The sequence below is a fragment of the Sinohyriopsis cumingii genome, chromosome 4, assembly GCF_028554795.1.
Source record: "Sinohyriopsis cumingii isolate HCF-2022 chromosome 4, ASM2855479v2, whole genome shotgun sequence".
In the NCBI taxonomy this organism is placed as follows: Eukaryota; Metazoa; Mollusca; class Bivalvia; order Unionida; family Unionidae; genus Sinohyriopsis; species Sinohyriopsis cumingii.
Window position 1 is genome coordinate 18467842 of NC_142964.1, and position 21440 is coordinate 18489281.

Below are 21440 nucleotides of genomic sequence, written 5' to 3' on the forward strand. Positions count from 1 at the left end.
AAATTGCACCACAACTTCTTACTTTGATTGACAAATTTCAGCCATTTTAATTGCACCACAACTTCTTACTTTGATTGACAGATTTCAGCCATTTTAATTGCACCACAACTTCATATTCTGATTGACAAGCTTCAGCCATTTTAATTGCACCACAACTTCTTTCTTTGATTGACAAGCTTCAGCCATTTTAATTGCACCACAACTTCATACTCTGATTGACAAGCTTCAGCCATTTTAATTGCACCACAACTTCGTATTCTGAGTGACAAACTTCAGCCATTTTAATTGCACCACAACTTCTTACTTTGATTGACAAGCTTCAGCCATTTTAATTGCACCACAACTTCTTACTTTGATTGACAAGCTTCAGCCATTTTAATTGCACCACAACTTTTTACTTTGATTGACAAACTTCACCCATCTTAATTGCATCACAGCTTCTTACTCTGATTGACAAACATCAGCTATCCTAATTGCATCACAATTTCTTCATTTATAGATTAGAACCAAATTAGATAGACAACTTTATACCCTGGTTGCCCCATTTACTGTCATTTCTACATAATAACTCTGACAATTTTAGCTTGATTTGAACAAAATTTGGACTGTTGCTTGTTGTTGGTAAAAGCTTGGTTATATTATCAGCATTCTGCATATTTTAATAGAATTTTTTTTAATTGCATTCACTTGCTAAACACATTTGTTATTCTTGCATTTTTAGGTTCATGCTGGATTACTGCTAATGAGGACCTTACGCTCAAAGATGCTGAGTGACTCTAATTCTGCAGAGCTCACAATGGAGAGTAGGGTATGTTTTCTATACCCTGTCCTATACAGTAATCTCTATACAATATGTTTTCTGTAACCTAGCCTATAAAGTAATCTATATATAGTATGTTTTCTATACCCTGGCCTATAAAGTAATCTTTATACAGTATGTCCCATTTACTTTCATTTCTACATAATAACTCTGACAATTTTAGCTTGATTTCAACAAAATTTGGACTGTTGTTTGTTGTTGGTAAAAGCTTGGTTATATTATCAGCATTCTGCATATTTTAATAGAATTTTTTTTCATTGCATTCACTTGCTAAACACATTTGTTATTCTTGCATTTTTAAATTAATGCTGGAGTACTGCTAAATAATTCGATGATGATGAAGTCCTTACAATCAAGGATGCTGAGTGACTCTAATTCTGCAGAGCTCACACTGGAGAGTGGGGTATGTTTTCTATACCCTGGCCTGTACAGTAATCTCTATACAATATGTTTTCTGTACCCTGGCCTATAAAGTAATCTATATATAGTATATTTTCTATACCCTGGCCTATTAAGTAATTTTTATACGGTATGTTTTCTGTACCCTGGCCTATACAGTAATCTTTATACAGTATGTTTTCTATATCTGGGCCTATACAGTAATCTTAATTCAGGATGCATTCTATACCCTGGCCTATACAGTAAACTATATACAATATATTTTATATACTGTAACCTGTACAGTAATCTTTATACAGTGTGTTTTCCATTCCCTGGCCTTTACAGTAATTTTTATACATTATGTTTTTTATACCCTGACCTATACAGCAATCTTTGTGCCATCTGTCTGTCCATCAGACCATCCTTCCATCTGGCACAGTCTTTCTAACACAACTAGTCCCAGTTTTTGATGGAGTGCCATTTTATGTTTTAGCATGACCATTTATGTAGCATGACTCTGCCTTGTTAGTGTGACCAGTCCTGTGGCAGGACACAGCCTTGTTAGTGCAACCAGTCCCATAGCATGATACTGCTGTGTTAGTGCAACCAGTCACGTAACATGACACTGCCTTGTTAGTGCAACAAGTTCTATAGCCTGACACAGCCTTGTTAGTGCAACCAGTTCTATAGCCTGACACTGCCTTGTTAGTGTAACTATTTCTGAGGCATGGCACTGCCTTGTTCATGCAACCAGTTCTATAGCCTGACACTGCCTTGTTAGTGTAACTATTTCTGAGGCATGGCACTGCCTTGTTAGTGCAACCAGTTCTATAGCCTGACACTGCCTTGTTAGTGTAACTATTTCTGAGGCATGGCACTGCCTTGTTCATGCAACCAGTTCTATAGCCTGACACTGCCTTGTTAGTGTAACTATTTCTGAGGCATGGCACTGCCTTGTTAGTGTAACTATTTCTGAGGCATGGCACTGCCTTGTTCATGCAACCAGTTCTATAGCCTGACACTGCCTTGTTAGTGTAACTATTTCTGAGGCATGGCACTGCCTTGTTCATGCAACCAGTTCTATAGCCTGACACTGCCTTGTTAGTGTAACTATTTCTGAGGCATGGCACTGCCTTGTTAGTGCAACCAGTTCTGTAGCCTGACACAGCCTCGTTAGTGCAACCAGTTCTGTAGCCTAATACAGCCTTGTTAGTGCAACCAGTCCTTTACCATGACACTGCCTTGCCAGTGCAACAAATTCTGGAGCATGATACAGTCTTATTAGTGCAACCAGTACTGCAGTTTTTGATGGATATCTAAGATATAGTTAAATATTAATGTCATGACATGTTGATGCACAAATCTATAAATAGCTTTTCTCTTGCGATATTTGTAAGAATTATTGCCCTTTTGTTTTATAGCTTCATGCAGTTTATGACAGTCTTGTTAGTGCAACAAGTACAGCAAGTTTTGATCAATTACCATTTGGGTTTCTAAACATTAGGACCATCACCTGAAAATGTGATGTTGCTAAAGCACTTTTTTCCCTCAATTTCTTTTACAGTTATTTCCCTTTTTATTTTATAGCTTAATACAATGTAAAACACGTTCTTGTTGGTATGATTAGTCTCCCAGTTTTGGATGGATTGTAATTATGGCATCACCAGAAGATTTGAATATTAATGAAATACCTAGCAGATTTTGAAAAGAATTAGGACTTATAATTGGTTTGACAGAATTTTGTGAATGCAGCTATTCTGACTTGCAGGCTTTTGATTATCAGAATATATGTTGATTATAAGAAGATATGTTGATTATAAGAAGATATGTTGATTATCAGAAGATGTGTTGATTATCAGAAGATATGTTGATTATCAGAAGATGTGTTGATTATCAGAAGATATGTTGATTATAAGAAGATACGTTGATTATAAGAAGATATGTTGATTATCAGAAGATGTGTTGATTATCAGAAGATGTGTTGATTATCAGAAGATGTGTTGATTATAAGAAGATATGTTGATTATCAGAAGATGTGTTGATTATAAGAAGATATGTTGATTATCAGAAGATATGTTGATTATAAGAAGATATGTTGATTATCAGAAGATGTGTTGATTATCAGAAGATGTGTTGATTATAAGATGTGTTGATTATAAGAAGATATGTTGATTATAAGAAGATATGTTGATTATCAGAAGATATGTTGATTATCAGAAGATATGTTGATTATAAGACGATGTGTTGATTATCAGAAGATATGTTGATTATCAGAAGATGTGTTGATTATAAGAAGATGTGTTGATTATCAGAAGATTTGTTGATTATCAGAAGATGTGTTGATTATAAGAAGATATGTTGATTATAAGAAGATATGTTGATTATCAGAAGATGTGTTGATTATAAGAAGATATGTTGATTATCAGAAGATGTGTTGATTATCAGAAGATATGTTGATTATCAGAAGATGTGTTGATTATCAGAAGATATGTTGATTATCAGAAGATATGTTGATTATCAGAAGATGTGTTGATTATAAGAAGATATGTTGATTATCAGAAGATGTGTTGATTATCAGAAGATATGTTGATTATCAGAAGATATGTTGATTATCAGAAGATGTGCATGTAGGCCAATCAACGTACTCACAGTTTTGCAAAAATTATGCCTTCATTTTGCTCGATACTTATTTAATGGCATAGTTGGGTTGCATTGGAGGTTGGATGTATTTATTTGGGCAAACTGTTCACTATTCATCTAGCAGAAATCCAAGTTTTCATTGAAATAAAAGTTTGGATGCAAGCATGTATATCAAACCTGGGTTTGGTAGAAGCTTTTCGATTTATTATTATTTCAGACCTGGGTCTAGTAGAAGCTTTTTAATTTATTATTATTTCAAACCTGGGCCTGGCAGAAGCTTTTTTATTTATTATTATTTCAAACCTGGGTCTGGTAGAAACTTTTTGATTTTTTTATATTTCAAACCTGGATTTGGTAGAAGCTTTTTAATTTATCGTTATTTCAAACCTGGGTCTGGTATAAACTTTTTGCCTTTTTAATATTTCAAACCTGGGTTTGGTAGAAGCTTTTTGATATATTATTATTTCAAACCTGGGTCTGGCAGAAGCTTTTTTATTTATTATTATTTCAAAAGAAGAGTTTTCAAACAATGTTTCAGTTTTCTAGCTTAGTAATATTTTTCCATAGATGTGACTTTTTATAAATGTGATGCCTTGTGTCAGCACACTAGTGATTTTGCATGCTTTCTATAGAAAGATTTTGGACAACTTATTGAAATTATAAATGATTCAGTCCAAAAAGATAACTAACAGTTATTGAAATTATAAATGATTCAGTATAAAAAGATAACTAACAGTTATTGAAATTATAAATGATTCAGTATAAAAGATAACTAACAGTTATTGAAATTATAAATGATTCAGTATAAAAAGATAACTAACAGTTATTGAAATTATAAATGATTCAGTACAAAAAGATAACTAACAGTTATTGAAATTATAAATGATTCAGTACAAAAAGATAACTAACAGTGATTGAAATTATAAATGATTAGTACAAAAAGATAGCTAACAGTTATTGAAATTATAAATGATTCAGTACAAAAAGATAACTGACAGTTATTGAAATTATAAATGATCCAGTACAAAAAGATAACAGTTAAACAGTTATTGCAATTATAAATAATTCAGTACAAAAAGATAAGTTTTTGAACTTATAAATGATTCAGTACAAAAAGATAACAGTTAAACAGTTTTTGAAATTTAAATATGTTATTAATACTTCTAACCAACACATACAGCTCTAATTATGCATTCATACAAAATTTGGTGTGTATATATATATATATGTTTTAAATATAGAAAATTGTTGGCAAATAATTTTCGTTCTTATAGTTTTGCATTTGAAGAATATAGGCTCTTGTTTTCACATATGAAAATATAGGATTTCAGGTTATGTTATGCTGACACTTGATTTTGTGTTCATAAAGAAGTTATACCTGCAGCAACAAAAATGAGCATTTTGAAATTTTAATTACAAGATAGGTTTGGGACACAATATTTATATGTGTGCATGTCTTTATGCCTTTAAGAAACTCCTTATATATGTATAATTCCATCATTTCTGGTACATAACAGGTGATTTTCCTTTACCACAGCATCCTTGGCATTGGAATGCCATGCTTCAATGATTCTACCTGTACATGCCATCCTTGACGTTCCTTACAGGTAGCATTGTAATTCCGATCATCTGCTATCACTTTGTTTCCAGTTAACCATCATTTGGTATAGCTCTGCACCAACACTGTATTCAAACATAACATGTGCAGGCCCACAGGTTTATACTCAACCTCCTGACAGGTGGTATTGTCATTATATTTTACCTGAAGTCTTCATTGCATTATTAGACTGCCTTTTATCAATTTCTGAGTCAACTTTTTAAGACTGAGCTCAGCACCAACATTGCATTCTAAAGACAGGTGCAGGGCTACAGTTTTATACATTTTGCTCTATTTGTCTTAAAGATTAGAACTATGAGCAAGGAGCAGAAACACACAGCTCATGACAAAGATGTCACCAGTCTGCATGCTAACTTTTTAACAGTGTGAGGATTTCTGGTGGAATTGAGAGCATGAGAGATATATCAACTCTTACCCTTCAGCCACGAAGTGCCGGGCATGAACAAGCTTTGAAACAGCTCTGACCCCCAAGTCACCACCACAGGACTCAGTATTATAGTCAACTCCCTCTACTTTGACTCCATGGAGTTTTACTTCATTCCTATTGTGGATTACTGAGGGACAGAGCTAACAAATATCCAAGATCCTTCTGATTCAGCAGACCTCCAAACAGGTTATGTGGATCAACTTCTTGTAACCCATCCCAAGCTGATGATCCTAACGGTATCCTCCCACATAGATGGCCTATATTACATTGTGACCAGCCTGGACCACACATACTGGGGATCACAGAGGGCCAAAACATTAATATTACTGGCTCAGTCACTGTTAGCAGGGTTTGCAGTATGTCGAACCTGACTTTTGCAGATGTGCAGGGACATGTTGAACCCACATACCAGATGGCCTTTGATGACACTCGGCAGTTAGTGTTCTATATTGTTGCCATGGCTTAGATGGTGGATATCATCTCTATAGTTATCTTCCAACACTCAGAACATGGCTTCTCCCCTCCCACAATGAATACCTCAGGGCATGTATGGGAATCAGTCTCAAGAATGACCTGAGTACTTAACAGAGCCGCTGTATCCACAACTATATGTTTACAGTTGGAGGAACGAGACTCTGTGCTTTCTGCCTGCTCTTCCTGAAGAACCAGCAAAAGGCCATGGTTAAGAGCACAATCATTTTAAAGGCCAGATTGAAGAAGTCTTCAAAAAAGTCACCAAGGGGGCCATTTTCTCTCCCCTGCAGCCACAGTGTCGATACAGGGATAGTAAATGAAATCAACAAAAACACCCAAGGGCATAGGACACAAACCTCTGAAAACTGTTCTATCAATGCTCAACTCAGCGATGTCCACACTTCTCACAACCCAGAGTGAATATAGTACCAAGACAGTCCATTCGTTTATTCAGACATTTCTCTGGGGTTTTATCCCAGACTTTTCTTCGTCACAAAGGCAAAGGCACTCTGCCTCTGGTCATCGACCTAAGTGCCCTCAATCAATTCATTTATGCTCCTTGGTAAACTCGACTGGAGGGGACTCCATCTGTCAAGGGCAGCTCCAAATTGGGAATAATCCCCCCACCCATTCTAGCAGAAGTCGTGAAGTCGCATCTTAAGAAGCTGTTGATCAACCTGGAATGGTGACCTGTTGAGCTGCAGATATAAGTCCTCCCTAATCAAACTGGGCCCTTTGGTATAACAGATTTCAAAGATAAAAACTCAGAAATGTGGACTCCAATCTCCGTCCCTGAATGATGATGGTTAGCGAAAATTCCAGTTGAATACTAGGCTGGTGGCAACTGCTCAAACATTGTTAGCTGAAATATGTATTAATAAGTTCATGTGAGTTGGGGTTACTTTTCTATATACTGAGCGAATAACCCACTTAATCTTGATGTGATAGTCTGTGTTGATATATCCTCCTGTCCCATCTTGAAAAGTAGAAAGGGGTGTTACCTGCCTTGACACAATGGCTGTTTAATTAAGGAACCACTTCAAGGCCTGAAACTGGGTCTTGTTGATGGCCTTCATTTGATGTGTCCAGACAAGACAGAAGTTTCATGATAAAAGTCTGGTTACCCATGGAAGGAAGCCAATTCTTGCAATGAAAGAGGATTCCAGCATGAGTGAGACTGACCCATCTTGTGGAAAATGCATTTGATTCATGCGGCTGATAGGGCATGTATTTCACTAATTCTTCCTGCAGTTGGCCTAGTGGTTACAGCATCTGCCTAGGACGCGGGAGGTCGTGGGTTCGAACCTCGGCCAAGTCATACCAAAGACTTACAAAAATGGTACTAACAGCTGCCTTGCTAGGTGCTCAGCATCAAGAGGTTAGTGTTAGGACTGGTCAGCCTGATGTCAGGATAATGTGACTGGGAGGGACATCATGCTGTATGTCTGTGGCATGATGCCCCAGTGCTAGACGTCACTATAAACTGCCACACTGCAGACATCATAGCGATACGACTGAAATTTTTTTAAAGTTACGTTAAAAATCCTAATCATACACACACATACTCTACCTGCAGTTTCCAACGCCATGAGGAAACAGGTCTTGGAAGAAGGGTGGACCAGAGATACCCTTGAAGTTGGTTCATAATGTCCACCAATGGTCAGTCTCACACACAGAGTACATTACTGAATGAAAATGGAGAGAGATGCAGAGACCATTCTGTCTGTATTAGTTGATTGTTCCGAGACAAAGAATTGGCCAGTACATTTAGGCATCCTTGGATATGGTTAACATGTATATGGATTTGTTATTGAAAACACCACCTTAGAAAGTCCCACACCATGTTGCAATCGTCTGACTACTTAGTTCATCCTTGTTGACTGAGAAAAGTCAATACCATAGTTGTGTCAGATAGAATGAGATTTCTGCAACCAATGAAAGGCTCTCACAATGGTATTCATCTCCAGAAGAGGATATACAGATGGTGTTTCTAAGGAGACCATCCACTGCTGGCTTCCTGTAAGGATGGTAGAAGGTGGGCTCCCTAGCCTTCTGTACCTTCCTTGGTATGGACTGTAATCTCAGATGGCTCTACATGCAGAGCTACACCAATTGTGAGTGAAGATGGATTACCCAATTTTGCAGTTGGTTTGCAAATGTGTGCAGATTGGGATAGGCTTGACCAGTGGACAAACTTTTTGGCTTCCACTGGGACAGAAGAATCATTTGCAATGGACACATAAAAAGGTGAGCTAGGATAATGATTTCTGCTGTGGATTGAACAAGCCTAGAAGGCAAAGGAATTCCTGTGCAGATAGAATATTCCTCGAAAGTAAAGAAGTAACATGGTCCTTATTTTCAATGGCTGATCCTGAGGGAGATTAACAATGTTGCCTGTGTATTGAACTCCATACCTAGGTGAACAAATTGTTGAGATGGTACTAGATCGGATATTTCCTTGTTGACGAGAAGCCCAGGCTGATGAGCAATGTAACAAGGGTTAGCATGTCATTTTTAGATATAACTCACCTGATTTTTCTGCAGGTAACTTGATGTTGCTGCCATAGAAATGGTCTGGACATGAGCCATTACTCGATTTATCAGATGAGTGAAGACCCAGGGGCTAATGTTGAGTCCCAATGAAGTGCCCTGAATTGGTATACAATGTTGTAGGCCTGGTAGCCATGTCAATAGGAACATAAAATAAAGGTATGCATTTTTTTAAGTCCAGGGTAATGAGATATACCTCCTCTTACCTATTCTTCTAATTTATTATGATTGAGTAATGTATTTACACCTCCCAGCCTCCCTGCAGTTACATCCATAGACAGCATGCCTTCTGCTCCAGTACCAGCTGAGAGTTTCTTAGATATTGCCACCAATTCTTATTCATAAGGGGAGATCACTGAGCCCATCTGCCACATAGGTCAGAAGAGAAGTTTTAGCTCTCTTAGTTCAAAATAGAATCTGGGAGGGAAGGATTTGTGAGGTAGTAGTAGTTCTCATAAGATGACATGATTGATATTTTTTTCCATGTATTTTTAATTGCTTTGTTCACAGGTGGTTAGATTATTTATTGTATGTTTCAGATGTTTGAACTTAATTGTGATACAGACTTGCAGTGTTTACACCCAGAGAGTTGGATGGCCAGCTTGTCAGATGAAGATAGGGTAATTTAACTGTCACAATTACCTGTTAGCAGTCATAACAATTACCTATTAGCAGTCACAGTCACAACAATTACTTATTAGCAGTCACAACAATTACCTATTAGCAGTCATGATAATTACCTATTAGCAATCACAATAAATACCTATTAGCAGTCACAATAATTACTGATTAGCAGTCACAACAATTACTGATTAGCAGTCACAACAAGTACCTATTAGCTGTTACAACAATTACTTATGAGCAGTCACAAGAATTACCTATTAGCAGTCACAGCAATTACTTGCTAGCTGTTACAACAATTACCTATTAGCAGTCACAGCAATTACATAATAACAGTCACAATTACTTACTAGCAGTCACATCAATTACCTATTAGCAGTCACAACAATTACTTACTAGCTGTTACAACAATTACAATTACTTACTAGCTGTTACAACAATTACCTGTTAGCAGTCACAACAATTACCTATTAGCAGTCAGAAGAATTACATATTAGCTACCACCAAAATACATATTACCAGCATTGAAAATTTACATTAAAGTCATCAAAACATAATCATTGAATTTAATTAGTGTGTTTTGTCTTGATGTCTTGATTTGTTTAAACATGTTGACTGTATTGAGTAAATTTTGTTTACAGAATAATTGTTTTGGATTTTTTATTAATTGCAAACATAGGCCAAGAAGTGCGAAGCTGCACATTATTATGTGTCATAAGGAAGAGGCATATCAACAGTTGTTGACTTGATAGCAATTTGTCCTTCATTTCTAAATTTATGAAAATTTTATTTTATTAAAAAAATATTTTGTACAAAAAAGCTGTACATATTCATGATTGAAATCTGTCTTAGTTTACAATATTAATATGCATATTAATTTTGTGTAAAAAAATTGACTTTGTTTTATAGAATTTATATTTCATACAGCATATATTCCTTTGACTAGCACTTTCAGATTGGGGAATAATTACATGTAAATGTGTAACCCTTGCATTGTTAAGTGTGGTCCAAGATAATAATTGCAAGTAAATGTGTAACCATTACATTGTTATGTGAGCTATAACATAATTATGTATAAATGTGTAACCCTAGCATTGTTATTTGGGCTGTAGGATGATAATTACATGTAAATATGTAACCATAGCATTGTTATTTGGGCTGTAGGATAATAATTACATGTAAATATGTAACCCTAGCATTGTTACATGGTCTTTAAGATAATAATTTATGAGTGTTCACGTCTTATTTTTCTGTACATTTCAGGATGAGGTTTTTGAAATTGCCAAAGACGCAAATGCTGAGGGCCTATTTGTTGCAAGAGGAGATGCAATGGGGAAGTACCATCGTGAGTTTGATGACCCAGATGTCAAGTTACCTCCCCTAGGAACAAGAGTTCGACGTGGTCCTGACTGGGACAAAGACCTTCAGGATGAAGATGGTCCGGGGACTATCTGTGGTCATCACAAAGACAAGAGACGTAAGCCAGTCCAGAAAACTATGATTTTAACCTAATTAAAAATTCATTATATAATGTTTTGCCATCTTTTTGAGAGTGGCATTTTCAGTTTCTTTTTCAGATAATTTACCTGTTAATAATACTTTAGAAGGACAACCATTTTCTTTCAAATCCAACCATCCCATAAGATACATTACCTGATAAGAATACATTAGGAGTCAGTCATTTCCTTTCAAATCCAACCATCCCATAAGACACATTAGCTGATAAGAATACATTAGGAGTACAACCATTTCCTTGCAAAATAAACCTTCACACTTCAGATACAATACATAATGATTCATTACTGGTACAACCATTTCCTTGTTAATACTGCCATCCAATCAGATACGTTACCTGATAATGATACCCATGGGGAATAGTCTAACCCATTTAAATCCAAATATCCCTTCCATCAGATACATTACCTAATAATGATACCCTAGGGGCACAGTCTAACCCATTTAAATTGAAACATCCCTCCCATCAGATACATTACCTGATAATGATACTCTAGGGGCATAGTCTAACCCATTTAAATTGAAACATCCCTCCCATCAGATACATTACCTGATAATGATACTCTAGGGGCATAGTCTAACCCATTTAAATTGAAACATCCCTCCCATCAGATACATTACCTGATAATGATACTCTAGGGGCATAGTCTAACCCATTTAAATTGAAACATCCCTCCCATCAGATACATTACCTGATAATGATACTCTAGGGGCATAGTCTAACCCATTTAAATCCAGATATCCCTCCCATCAGACTCATTACCTGATAATGATACCCTAGGGGCACAGTCTAACCCATTTAAATTGACATCCCTCCCATCAGATACATTACCTGATAATGATACCCTAGGGGCACAGCCTAACCCATAATTGACACATCCCTCCCATCAGATACATTACCTGATAATGATACCCTAGGGGCACAGCCTAACCCATAATTGAAACATCCCTCCCATCAGATACATTACCTAATAATTCAGTCATAATCATTTCCTTGCAAATTTTGCCATCCTGTCAAATATATTACCTTACAATGATACTTTAGGGGTACACCCATTTCCTTGCAAATCCAGCCATCCTGTCATGTACATATTTTTACATTGATACATTAGGGGTACAAACATTTCCTTGCAAATTCAGCTGTCCCATCAGGTCCATTATCTGATTTAAAAAATGCATTGGGGGACACCCATTTTCATACAAATTCATCCATCACAACAGATACATTAGGTGACCAGAATAAAATAGGAGTACGTCATTTTGCAAATGCTGTCTTCATGTCAGATACATTTGCTGACTATAATACATTAGGAGTGGAGCCATTTTGTTGTAAATCCAGACATCCTATCAGATACTTTACCTGATAAGGATACATTAGGAATACTGCAAATCCAGCCTTCACATCAGAAACATTACCTGATAATGATACAATAAGGGTACATGTACTGCCTTGCAAGTCCAAGCATCCCATATGATACATCACCAAATAATGATACCTTAGGAGTACAACCATTTCTTTGCAAATCCAACCATCCCATTGGATACAGTTCCTGATAATGGTACATTACCTTCCACACGAAATATATTACCTTATAATGATTTTCAAGGAAATAGTTGTACCCTTAATGAATCATTATACGATAATATATTTGATGTAAAAGCTAAATTTGCAAGGAAATGGTTGTACCCTTAATGAATCCATTATAAGGTAATATATTTGATGTGGAAGCTATATTTTCAGGGAAATGTTCGTGCCCATAATGAATCATATTAAGGTAAATTTAGCTTCTACATCAAATCTCATTGGAATGCACAGAGCACTTAATACCAATGTTGGCATCTGTACATCAATAGTTAACTTTCTATGGCTCTTCCATGAGAAGCTGTTAGCATCATTCACAATTAAACCTACTGTTCTACGACCACTATCACACTGCTCTATCATGGAGTAGAGCATATTGGATAAACCAAGACCTTTTTGATTTTCTATTCATTTGGATTTTGCTTGGCCTATGAAACTGGACCCTTGCAATTGTGGAATTTATCATGGGTATTAACTTGCCCGAACAAGACACCATTTGAACTGCTCTCAAGAGCTTAATTAGTTCACCTGTCATGTAAGTTTTGCCTCCTCATTATTTTGGTGATTGGCAGGCAAAATCAGCAATACACTTCTTTTGGTGGACCCATCTACATGCTCTTCCGACAGGATATTGGATCAGTATTGTTCATGAAGCCCACCAGTAATTAGATATTGGTAATGATTCCTGTCCATTCTGGGTACTTGATCTCAAGGTCATCTGCAGGAACCAGTGCGAGCTCTGTAGTGAATACTGAACTGTTGCATCAAGGGAAATCATATCTCATTTACCTTCAAAAGGGGGGATGTATGATATATCAATATGAACATTTTGTCCTGAATAAAACTGGCTATCTGTTCCACATTTCGGACTATACCCACACCAATTAATATACTTTACATAGCAACTCCCAAAGTTAGGACAGTCACCACAAACACAATAAGTTAGGACAGTCACCACAAATACACTAATTTAGGACAGTCACCACAAACACACTAAGTAAGGACAGTCACCACAAACAAAGTTAGGACAGTCACCACAAATACACTAAGTTAGGACAGTCACCACAAACACACTAAGTAAGGACAGTCACCACAAACACTAAGTTAGGACAGTCACCACAAAACTAAGTTAGGACAGTCACCACAAACACATTAAGTAAGGACAGTCACCACAAACACACTAAGTTAGGACAGCCACCACAAACACTAAGTTAGGACAGTCACCACAAACACTAAGTTAGGACAGTCACCACAGACATTGCATGTGAGCAACACTTCCACTAGGGTTGCACTATTACCAGTACCTTGTACCATCAAAGATAGAAGAAATTGGTACAAGACCAAATTTTACTGGCACAAACAGTCTTGTCAGTGCATGGTTTATCACTTGATTGGGTGGAGAAAATTACATTGTAAACAATACTTTAGAGTAATACAATGGCATAAATTAGTTTCAGACCTTTACAGTAGCTGTGTTTTTATAATGGACAGTCAACACCATGACACTATAGTTTGTTCCACACAGCATTGCAAATTTTATCCTATCTGTAACTTGGTAAATTATTGGTTAAACATAATTAAATGTAGCTAAAAAAATACCTATTCATTTCACACAAAGTATTTAAAATGAATTAGGTTACATTTGATGATGCCAACCTGAAAATTTACCAAGTTAGAGATAGGATAAAATTTGTGATGCTGTGTGGAACAAATTGTAGTGTAACCCCATTTCATTATTGACACTGTCAGTCACCAACTTCATCCAAAAACAATTAAAAACTTTGGTTCAGAGTTTACTTATAAAGTAAATAGTTATAGTGTTTCCATGCATTGCATAAAATGCTTAGTTTATTGGCTTGTTATGAGTAAAAGCCTTCAGCTTCAGATGTCTTGATCACATGACTTTCAGTCATTTATAAATAGAAACCAGCAAAATACAAACCAAGCCAGCCCCCAAACAAACAAACATGTGCTTACCGGTATTCATTTGTTTCGAACAAGAGTAAATAAAAGCACCAATGGTATTCATTTAAAGTTAACAAAGAAATATCTTGATGTTCAAGCATTTATTTCACAGCTCAGAAAATACCAGTAATGGTTTTGCTACTGCTTTAATGTCAACTCTGATGTATGGAGTTGAAATATGTAGTTGCCCTGATGTATGGAGTTGAAATATTTAGTTACCCATTGAAATGGAAACTCCTTTTGCTTAATTTCTTTGTAGTAGTTCTTGATTTCTCTGCCCTTGAATTTGAAATATGTGCCATATATGGTAAAAATGCCTTTGATTAGTAATCCTTTGAAACTGGAACATTATGATCATCTTTTCTGCAGCATTTGTACTGGAAACTGGCATAGATTTATCATTAGTATTTTTTAAAAATGAACTTCTCAATCACTGTGCCATGATTACAGGTTATTGAACGCAAATGGAATCAACCAGAAAGTGACTTGTTAGATGAATGTCTATGAAACAGAAGGAGGAGTGCTTTAATTTGGATTGTTTCATCTTGAATTAAATATCAAACCCTTGCAATCCATCAAAGATAAAAGCTGACTCTCCTAATGGTGCTGTGTTGTTGCCGACAATCACCGATCAAAGTCGGCAGGGATATGGATCTACAGCTGTATGTAAAGAATAAGTTTGGTTTCTTACAGACTTTGATGCTGAAACAGTTAATTTTCAAGATATAAAACAGGTTTAACAGTTTGTTGGTAGATGAAACTGATAGCCTCATCTTTTTCCGGTACAGAGGCCAAATTTTACTGACAAAAACCAGCATATACTGGTGTAACCGAACCTCTGCATCTGAAACTGTTCTCTAACTGTAATTATCCATGCCATGGGATGAAGATCCGATTACACTTTTACAGTTTTTATCAGAAATCTTTCATGCTAAAAGGCTCAATTTGTTCTGGAGGAACATTTACCTGTGGTGCAAAAGGCCCATACGAAATTTTCCAGGCGGACTTAAGGAAGATTTCAGACAGGGTTTTTGAGTGCTATTTGCCTAAATCATAACTACTCATATTAAGGGTTTTTAGGCAGATTTCAAGCGGAATTCAGATAAATTCAGGTGAAAAATGTAAATTAATTGTCCTAATATTCTGCTGAAATAAAGATTCCATTTAAGATTTCTGCCTGAAATCCTTTAAAAAAATTTTGCAGTGGACTTAAGGCTGAGGTTTCTAAGCATTTTCTGCCTAACCATAAACTTAAAGAAGCTTAGGCGAATTTCAAGTGGACTTTGGGTGGATTTCTGGCAGAATTTCAGTTGAAATATGTAGATTAGTTGTCCTAAGATTCCGCTTAAACAAAAAAAATCCATCTAAGATTTCTGCCTGAAATAAGATTCTACCTGAAAAAATCTTGCTTGAAATTTCCACCTGAAATAAAAATCAGCCCAAAGTTTCTTTCCTAAAATGTCCACATAAAAATCATCCAATAAAAAATCTGTGTCAAATTTCTATTAAACTGCCTAATTATGCTTAAACATTTTTGGGAATCAATGATAAATATTCACAATAATTTTTAAACTGGATCATACGTTTTATTTTGACAGACATTATCAAATAAAGTTTAGGTTTTTCTTGTCCTCATTTTCTTTCTTGCATATAAAACCTAATCCATGATGGCATCATTAAGTCTTTTTTTTTCATTTCACTGAAAGCTTGGTGAGATTTTCACTAAAGTTTCACAGAAATATTGGTAAGATTTCAAAAAAATTCTGACCAAAACTTTCATTGAAATTCTGGTGAGATTTCACAGAAATTTTGGCCAAAACTCATATCAATAGATCAACAGAACACTTTTTTAACTTTTATTGTATAATTCAACTACCGTTAGTTAGCCTACTCATTCACAAATGTGTTCAAAGATAGCAAGGAAACCAAGCAAAATGAGTATCAAGCTTTATTTTACAGATATGGTTAATTATGGAGAAGTGAGATCCAGATTTTGTAGTAAACTTAAAATTCCTGAGTCTGCACTCTGAGATTTCCTCAAGGATCAAAAGTAGCATCATAATTACTTACAGTGGAATCAGTACTTTACTAGTAGAACAATAAAAATAACTTGAGGCTCAACATTGATGGTTTTTCCACAAAATAAATGTTATAAGATTTTAGTGCCTATCAGTAATGGTTTGCATTCTTTGTCTATAGTCATGTGTCTAGTGCCTGTCAGTCATGGTTTGCATTCTTTGTCTATAGTCGTGTGTCTAGTGCCTATCAGTCATGGTTTGCATTCTTTGTCTATAGTCTTGTGTCTAGTGCCTATCAGTCATGGTTTGCATTCTTTGTCTATAGTCATGTGTCTAGTGCCTATCAGTCATGGTTTGCATTCTTTGTCTATAGTCATGTGTCTAGTGCCTATCAGTCATGGTTTGCATTCTATGTCTATAGTCATGTGTCTAGTACCTATCAGTAATGGTTTGCATTTTAGTTATATGAGTCATGTTTTTTTTTTCAATTTAATGTCTGTAGTTAGTAAGCAGCTATACAATACTTTATGGCAAGAATTTGTTTTAAATGGAGAAAAGGCAGTTTTGTGGTCTTTGATTGAGCTTGCCCCTCCCCAAAATCCTTTCAGAATTTGCCAATTTAAATATTATAATTTCTTCCTTGATCTGTATTGATTATAACTTATAATATCCAGTAAATACCTTATATGGTTGCATTACTACACTCTCCTCTACTTTGAGTGTGAGAAATACTCATTATATGGTTGCATTACTACACACTCCTTTACTCTGAGTGTGAGAATTACCCATTATATGGTTGCATTACTACACTCTCCTCTACTCTGAGTGTGAGAAATACTCATTATATGGTTGCATTACTACACACTCCTTTACTTTGAGTGTGAGAATTACCCATTATATGGTTGCAATACTACACTCTCCTCTACTTTGAGTGTGAGAAATACTCATTATATGGTTGCATTACTACACACTCCTTTACTTTGAGTGTGAGAATTACCATTATGTGGTTGCATTACTACACACTCCCCTACTTTCAGTGTGAGAAATACCATTATATGGTTGCATTACTACACACTCCCCTACTTTGAGTGTGAGAAATACCATTATATGGTTGCATTACTACACACTCCTCTACTTTGAGTGTGAGAAATACCATTATATGGTTGCATTACTACACACTCCCCTACTTTGAGTGTGAGAAATACCATTATATGGTTGCATTACTACACTCCTCTACTTTGAGTGTGAGAAATATCCATTTATGGTTGCATAACTACACTACCCTACTCTGAGTGTGAGAAATACCCTTTTATGGCTGCAGTACTACACTCCCATACTTTGAGTGTGAGAAATAAACTTATATGGTTACATTACTATACTCTCCCCTACTCTGAGGTATCAGAGATCCACATCTGTTTCATTTTCTTTTCTCTGCAAGTCTAAAGCCATAAACCTCCGTAGAGACCCTTGTAATGTTGAATTGTTTAATGAGAAGAGTAAACTGAACAGTACAATTTATTTAAGTATTGCCATCATTTAGTATAGACATTTTACACACCTTGTTTTTCCATCATTTAATATAGACATTTTACACACCTTGTTTTGCCATCATTTAGTGATGACATTTTACACACCTTGTTTTGCCATCATTTAGTATAGACATTTTACACACCTTGTTCTTATTAGAGTATTGCCATATTTAGTATAGACATTTTACACACCTTGTTCTGCCATCATTTAGTATAGACATTTTACACACATTATTTTGCCATCATTTAGTATAGACATTTTGCACACCTTGTTCTTATTAGAGTATTGCCATATTTAGTATAGACATTTTACACACCTTGTTTTTCCATCATTTAGTATAGACATTTTACACACCTTGTTTTGCCATCATTTAGTATAGACATTTTACACACCTTGTTTTGCCATCATTTAGTTCAGACATTTTACACACCTTGTTTTGCCATCATTTAGTATAGACATTTTTTATACACCTTGTTTTGCCATCATTTAGTTCAGACATTTTACACACCTTGTTTTGCCATCATTTAGTATAGACATTTTTTATACACCTTGTTTTGCCATCATTTAGTTCAGACATTTTACACACCTTGTTTTGCCATCATTTAGTATAGACATTTTACACACCTTGTTCTTATTAGAGTATTGCCATCATTTAGTATAGACATTTTACACACCTTGTTCTGCCATCATTTAGTATAGACATTTTACACATCTTGTTTTTATTAGAGTATTGCCATATTTAGTATAGACATTTTACACATCTTGTTCTGCCATCATTTAGTATAGACATTTTACACACCTTGTTCTGCCATCATTTAGTATAGACATTTTACACACCTTGTTCTGCCATCATTCAGTATAGACATTTTACACACCTTGTTCTTATTAGAGTATTGCCATCATTTAGTATAGACATTTTATTCATATTATTTTGCCATCATTTAGTATAGACATTTTACACACCTTGTTCTTATTAGAGTATTGCCATATTTAGTATAGACATTTTACACACCTTGTTTTGCCATCATTTAGTATAGACATTTTACATACCTTGTTTTGCCATCATTTAGTATAGACATTTTACACACATTATTTTGCCATCATTTGGTATAGACATTTTACACACCTTGTTTTCCCATCATTTAGTATAGACATTTTACACACCTTTTTTTTGCGATCATTTCATATCGACATTTTATGCTCCTTATTTTGCCATAATTTCATATAAAATTTTACACTCCTTATTTGCCATCATTTAGTATAGACATTTTATGCTCCTTATTTGCCATCATTTAGTATAGACAATTTACACACCTTGTTTTTATTAGAGTATTGCCACCATTTAGTATATACATTTTACACACCTTGTTCTGCCATCATTTAGTATAGACATTTTACACACCTTGTTTTTCCATCATTTAGTATAAACATTTTACAAACCTTGTTTTGCGATCATTTCATATCGACATTTTATGCTCCTTTTTTTGCCATCATTTCATATAAAATTTTAAACTCCTTATTTGCCATCATTTAGTATAGACATTTTATGCTCCTTATTTGCCATCATTTAGTATAGACATTTTACACACCTTGTTTTTATTAGAGTATTGCCACCATTTAGTAAATACATTTTACACACCTTGTTCTGCCTTCATTTAGTATAGACATTTTACACATCTTGTTCTGCCATCATTTAGTATAGACATTTTACACATCTTGTTCTGCCATCATTTAGTATAGACATTTTACACACCTTGTTCTGCCATCATTTAGTATAGACATTTTACACATCTTGTTCTGCCATCATTTAGAATAGACATTTTACACACCTTGTTTTTATTAGAGTATTGCCATCATTTAGTATATACATTTTATACACCTTGTTCTGCCATCATTTAGTATAGACATTTTACACACCTTGTTCTGCCATCATTTAGAATAGACATTTTACACACCTTGTTTTTATTAGAGTATTGCAATCTTTTAGTATATACATTTTATACACCTTGTTCTGCTGTCATTTAGTATAGACATTTTACACACCTTGTTTTTATTAGAGTATTGCCATATTTAGTATAGACATTTTACACACCTTGTTTTGCCATCATTTAGTATAGACATTTTACACACCTTGTTTTTATTAGAGTATTGCCATATTTAGTATAGACATTTTACACACCTTGTTTTGCCATCATTTAGTATAGACATTTTACACACCTTGTTTTTATTAGAGTATTGCCATATTTAGTATAGACATTTTACACATCTTGTTCTGCCATCATTTAGTATAGACATTTTACACACCTTGTTTTTATTAGAGTATTGCCATATTTAGTATAGACATTTTACACACCTTGTTTTGCCATCATTTAGTATAGACATTTTACACACCTGGTTTTTATTGTATTGTATTTTGTATAGACATTTTGCACTCCTTATTTTATAGTTTTTGAATAGTCATTTATTTAGCTCTGTAATGTAAATACTGTTTTTATTTTTAGATGTCTATGTTGAGTGGGACAGGAATGGAATTTCGGGAGTATATCGCTATGGTGACATGGGGAAATATGATGTTATTATTGTGGATGAGCCCCGCTTACTGAACTTTGATGACCTGATTTTAACTGGTTGCCATGTAAAGCGAGGTCTGTCAATTTTATGCTGACTTTGAAGTTCCTATGTGGCTAACAGACTTTAAAGTTTCTTGTGACTAACTGACTTTGAAGTTTTTGTGTGACTAACTGACTTTGAAATTTCTATGTGACTGACTTTGAAGTTTCTATGTGACTAATTGACATTGAAGTTTCTGTGTGACTAATTGACGTTGAAGTTTCTATGTGACTAATTGACTTTGAAGTTTCTATGTGACTAACTAACTTTGAAGTTTCTTGTGACTAACTGACTTTGAAGTTTCTATGCGATTAACTGACATTGAAGTTTCTATTTGACTAACTGACTTTAAAGTTTCTATGTGACTAACAGAGAATAATAAGGATAGCATAATTATAAGTAGAAAAAAAACCTTCTTAAGCCACAAATTAGAAAAACATTCTTGTTAATATTGTAGATAAAGGTGTGTTTAATTTTGAAGAGCATACAGTCATCCCTTACTATAGGGTGCTTTCTCATGTTTGTTTTAATTTCCATTGCTCATTACCCAGGGCAAGTGTTTTCACATAGCCAAGCAACAAATTTTATGTAGATTTTCATGTTGCAAAATGTTACATTTTATATACTACATGATAGGTTAATTTCCATCTCAGAAATTATAGATAGAGATTTGCATGCAGCATGCTGTT

The 21440-nt window shown here is 35.0% G+C and overlaps 1 protein-coding gene across 5 annotated transcripts in view; it reads left to right on the forward strand.

Moving 5' to 3' along the window:
- Positions 1-21440, forward strand: part of LOC149800705 (uncharacterized) — a 133764-nt gene that overhangs the window by 91147 nt on the left and 21177 nt on the right. For all 5 annotated transcript variants that reach the window (XM_089954748.1, XM_089954747.1, XM_089954746.1 and 2 more), the window contains 4 exons: positions 722-808; positions 9450-9530; positions 10795-11008; positions 20643-20786. In XM_089954748.1, the coding sequence (XP_089810874.1) occupies positions 722-808; positions 9450-9530; positions 10795-11008; positions 20643-20786 (526 nt within the window). The remainder of the gene's footprint in view (positions 1-721; positions 809-9449; positions 9531-10794; positions 11009-20642; positions 20787-21440) is intronic.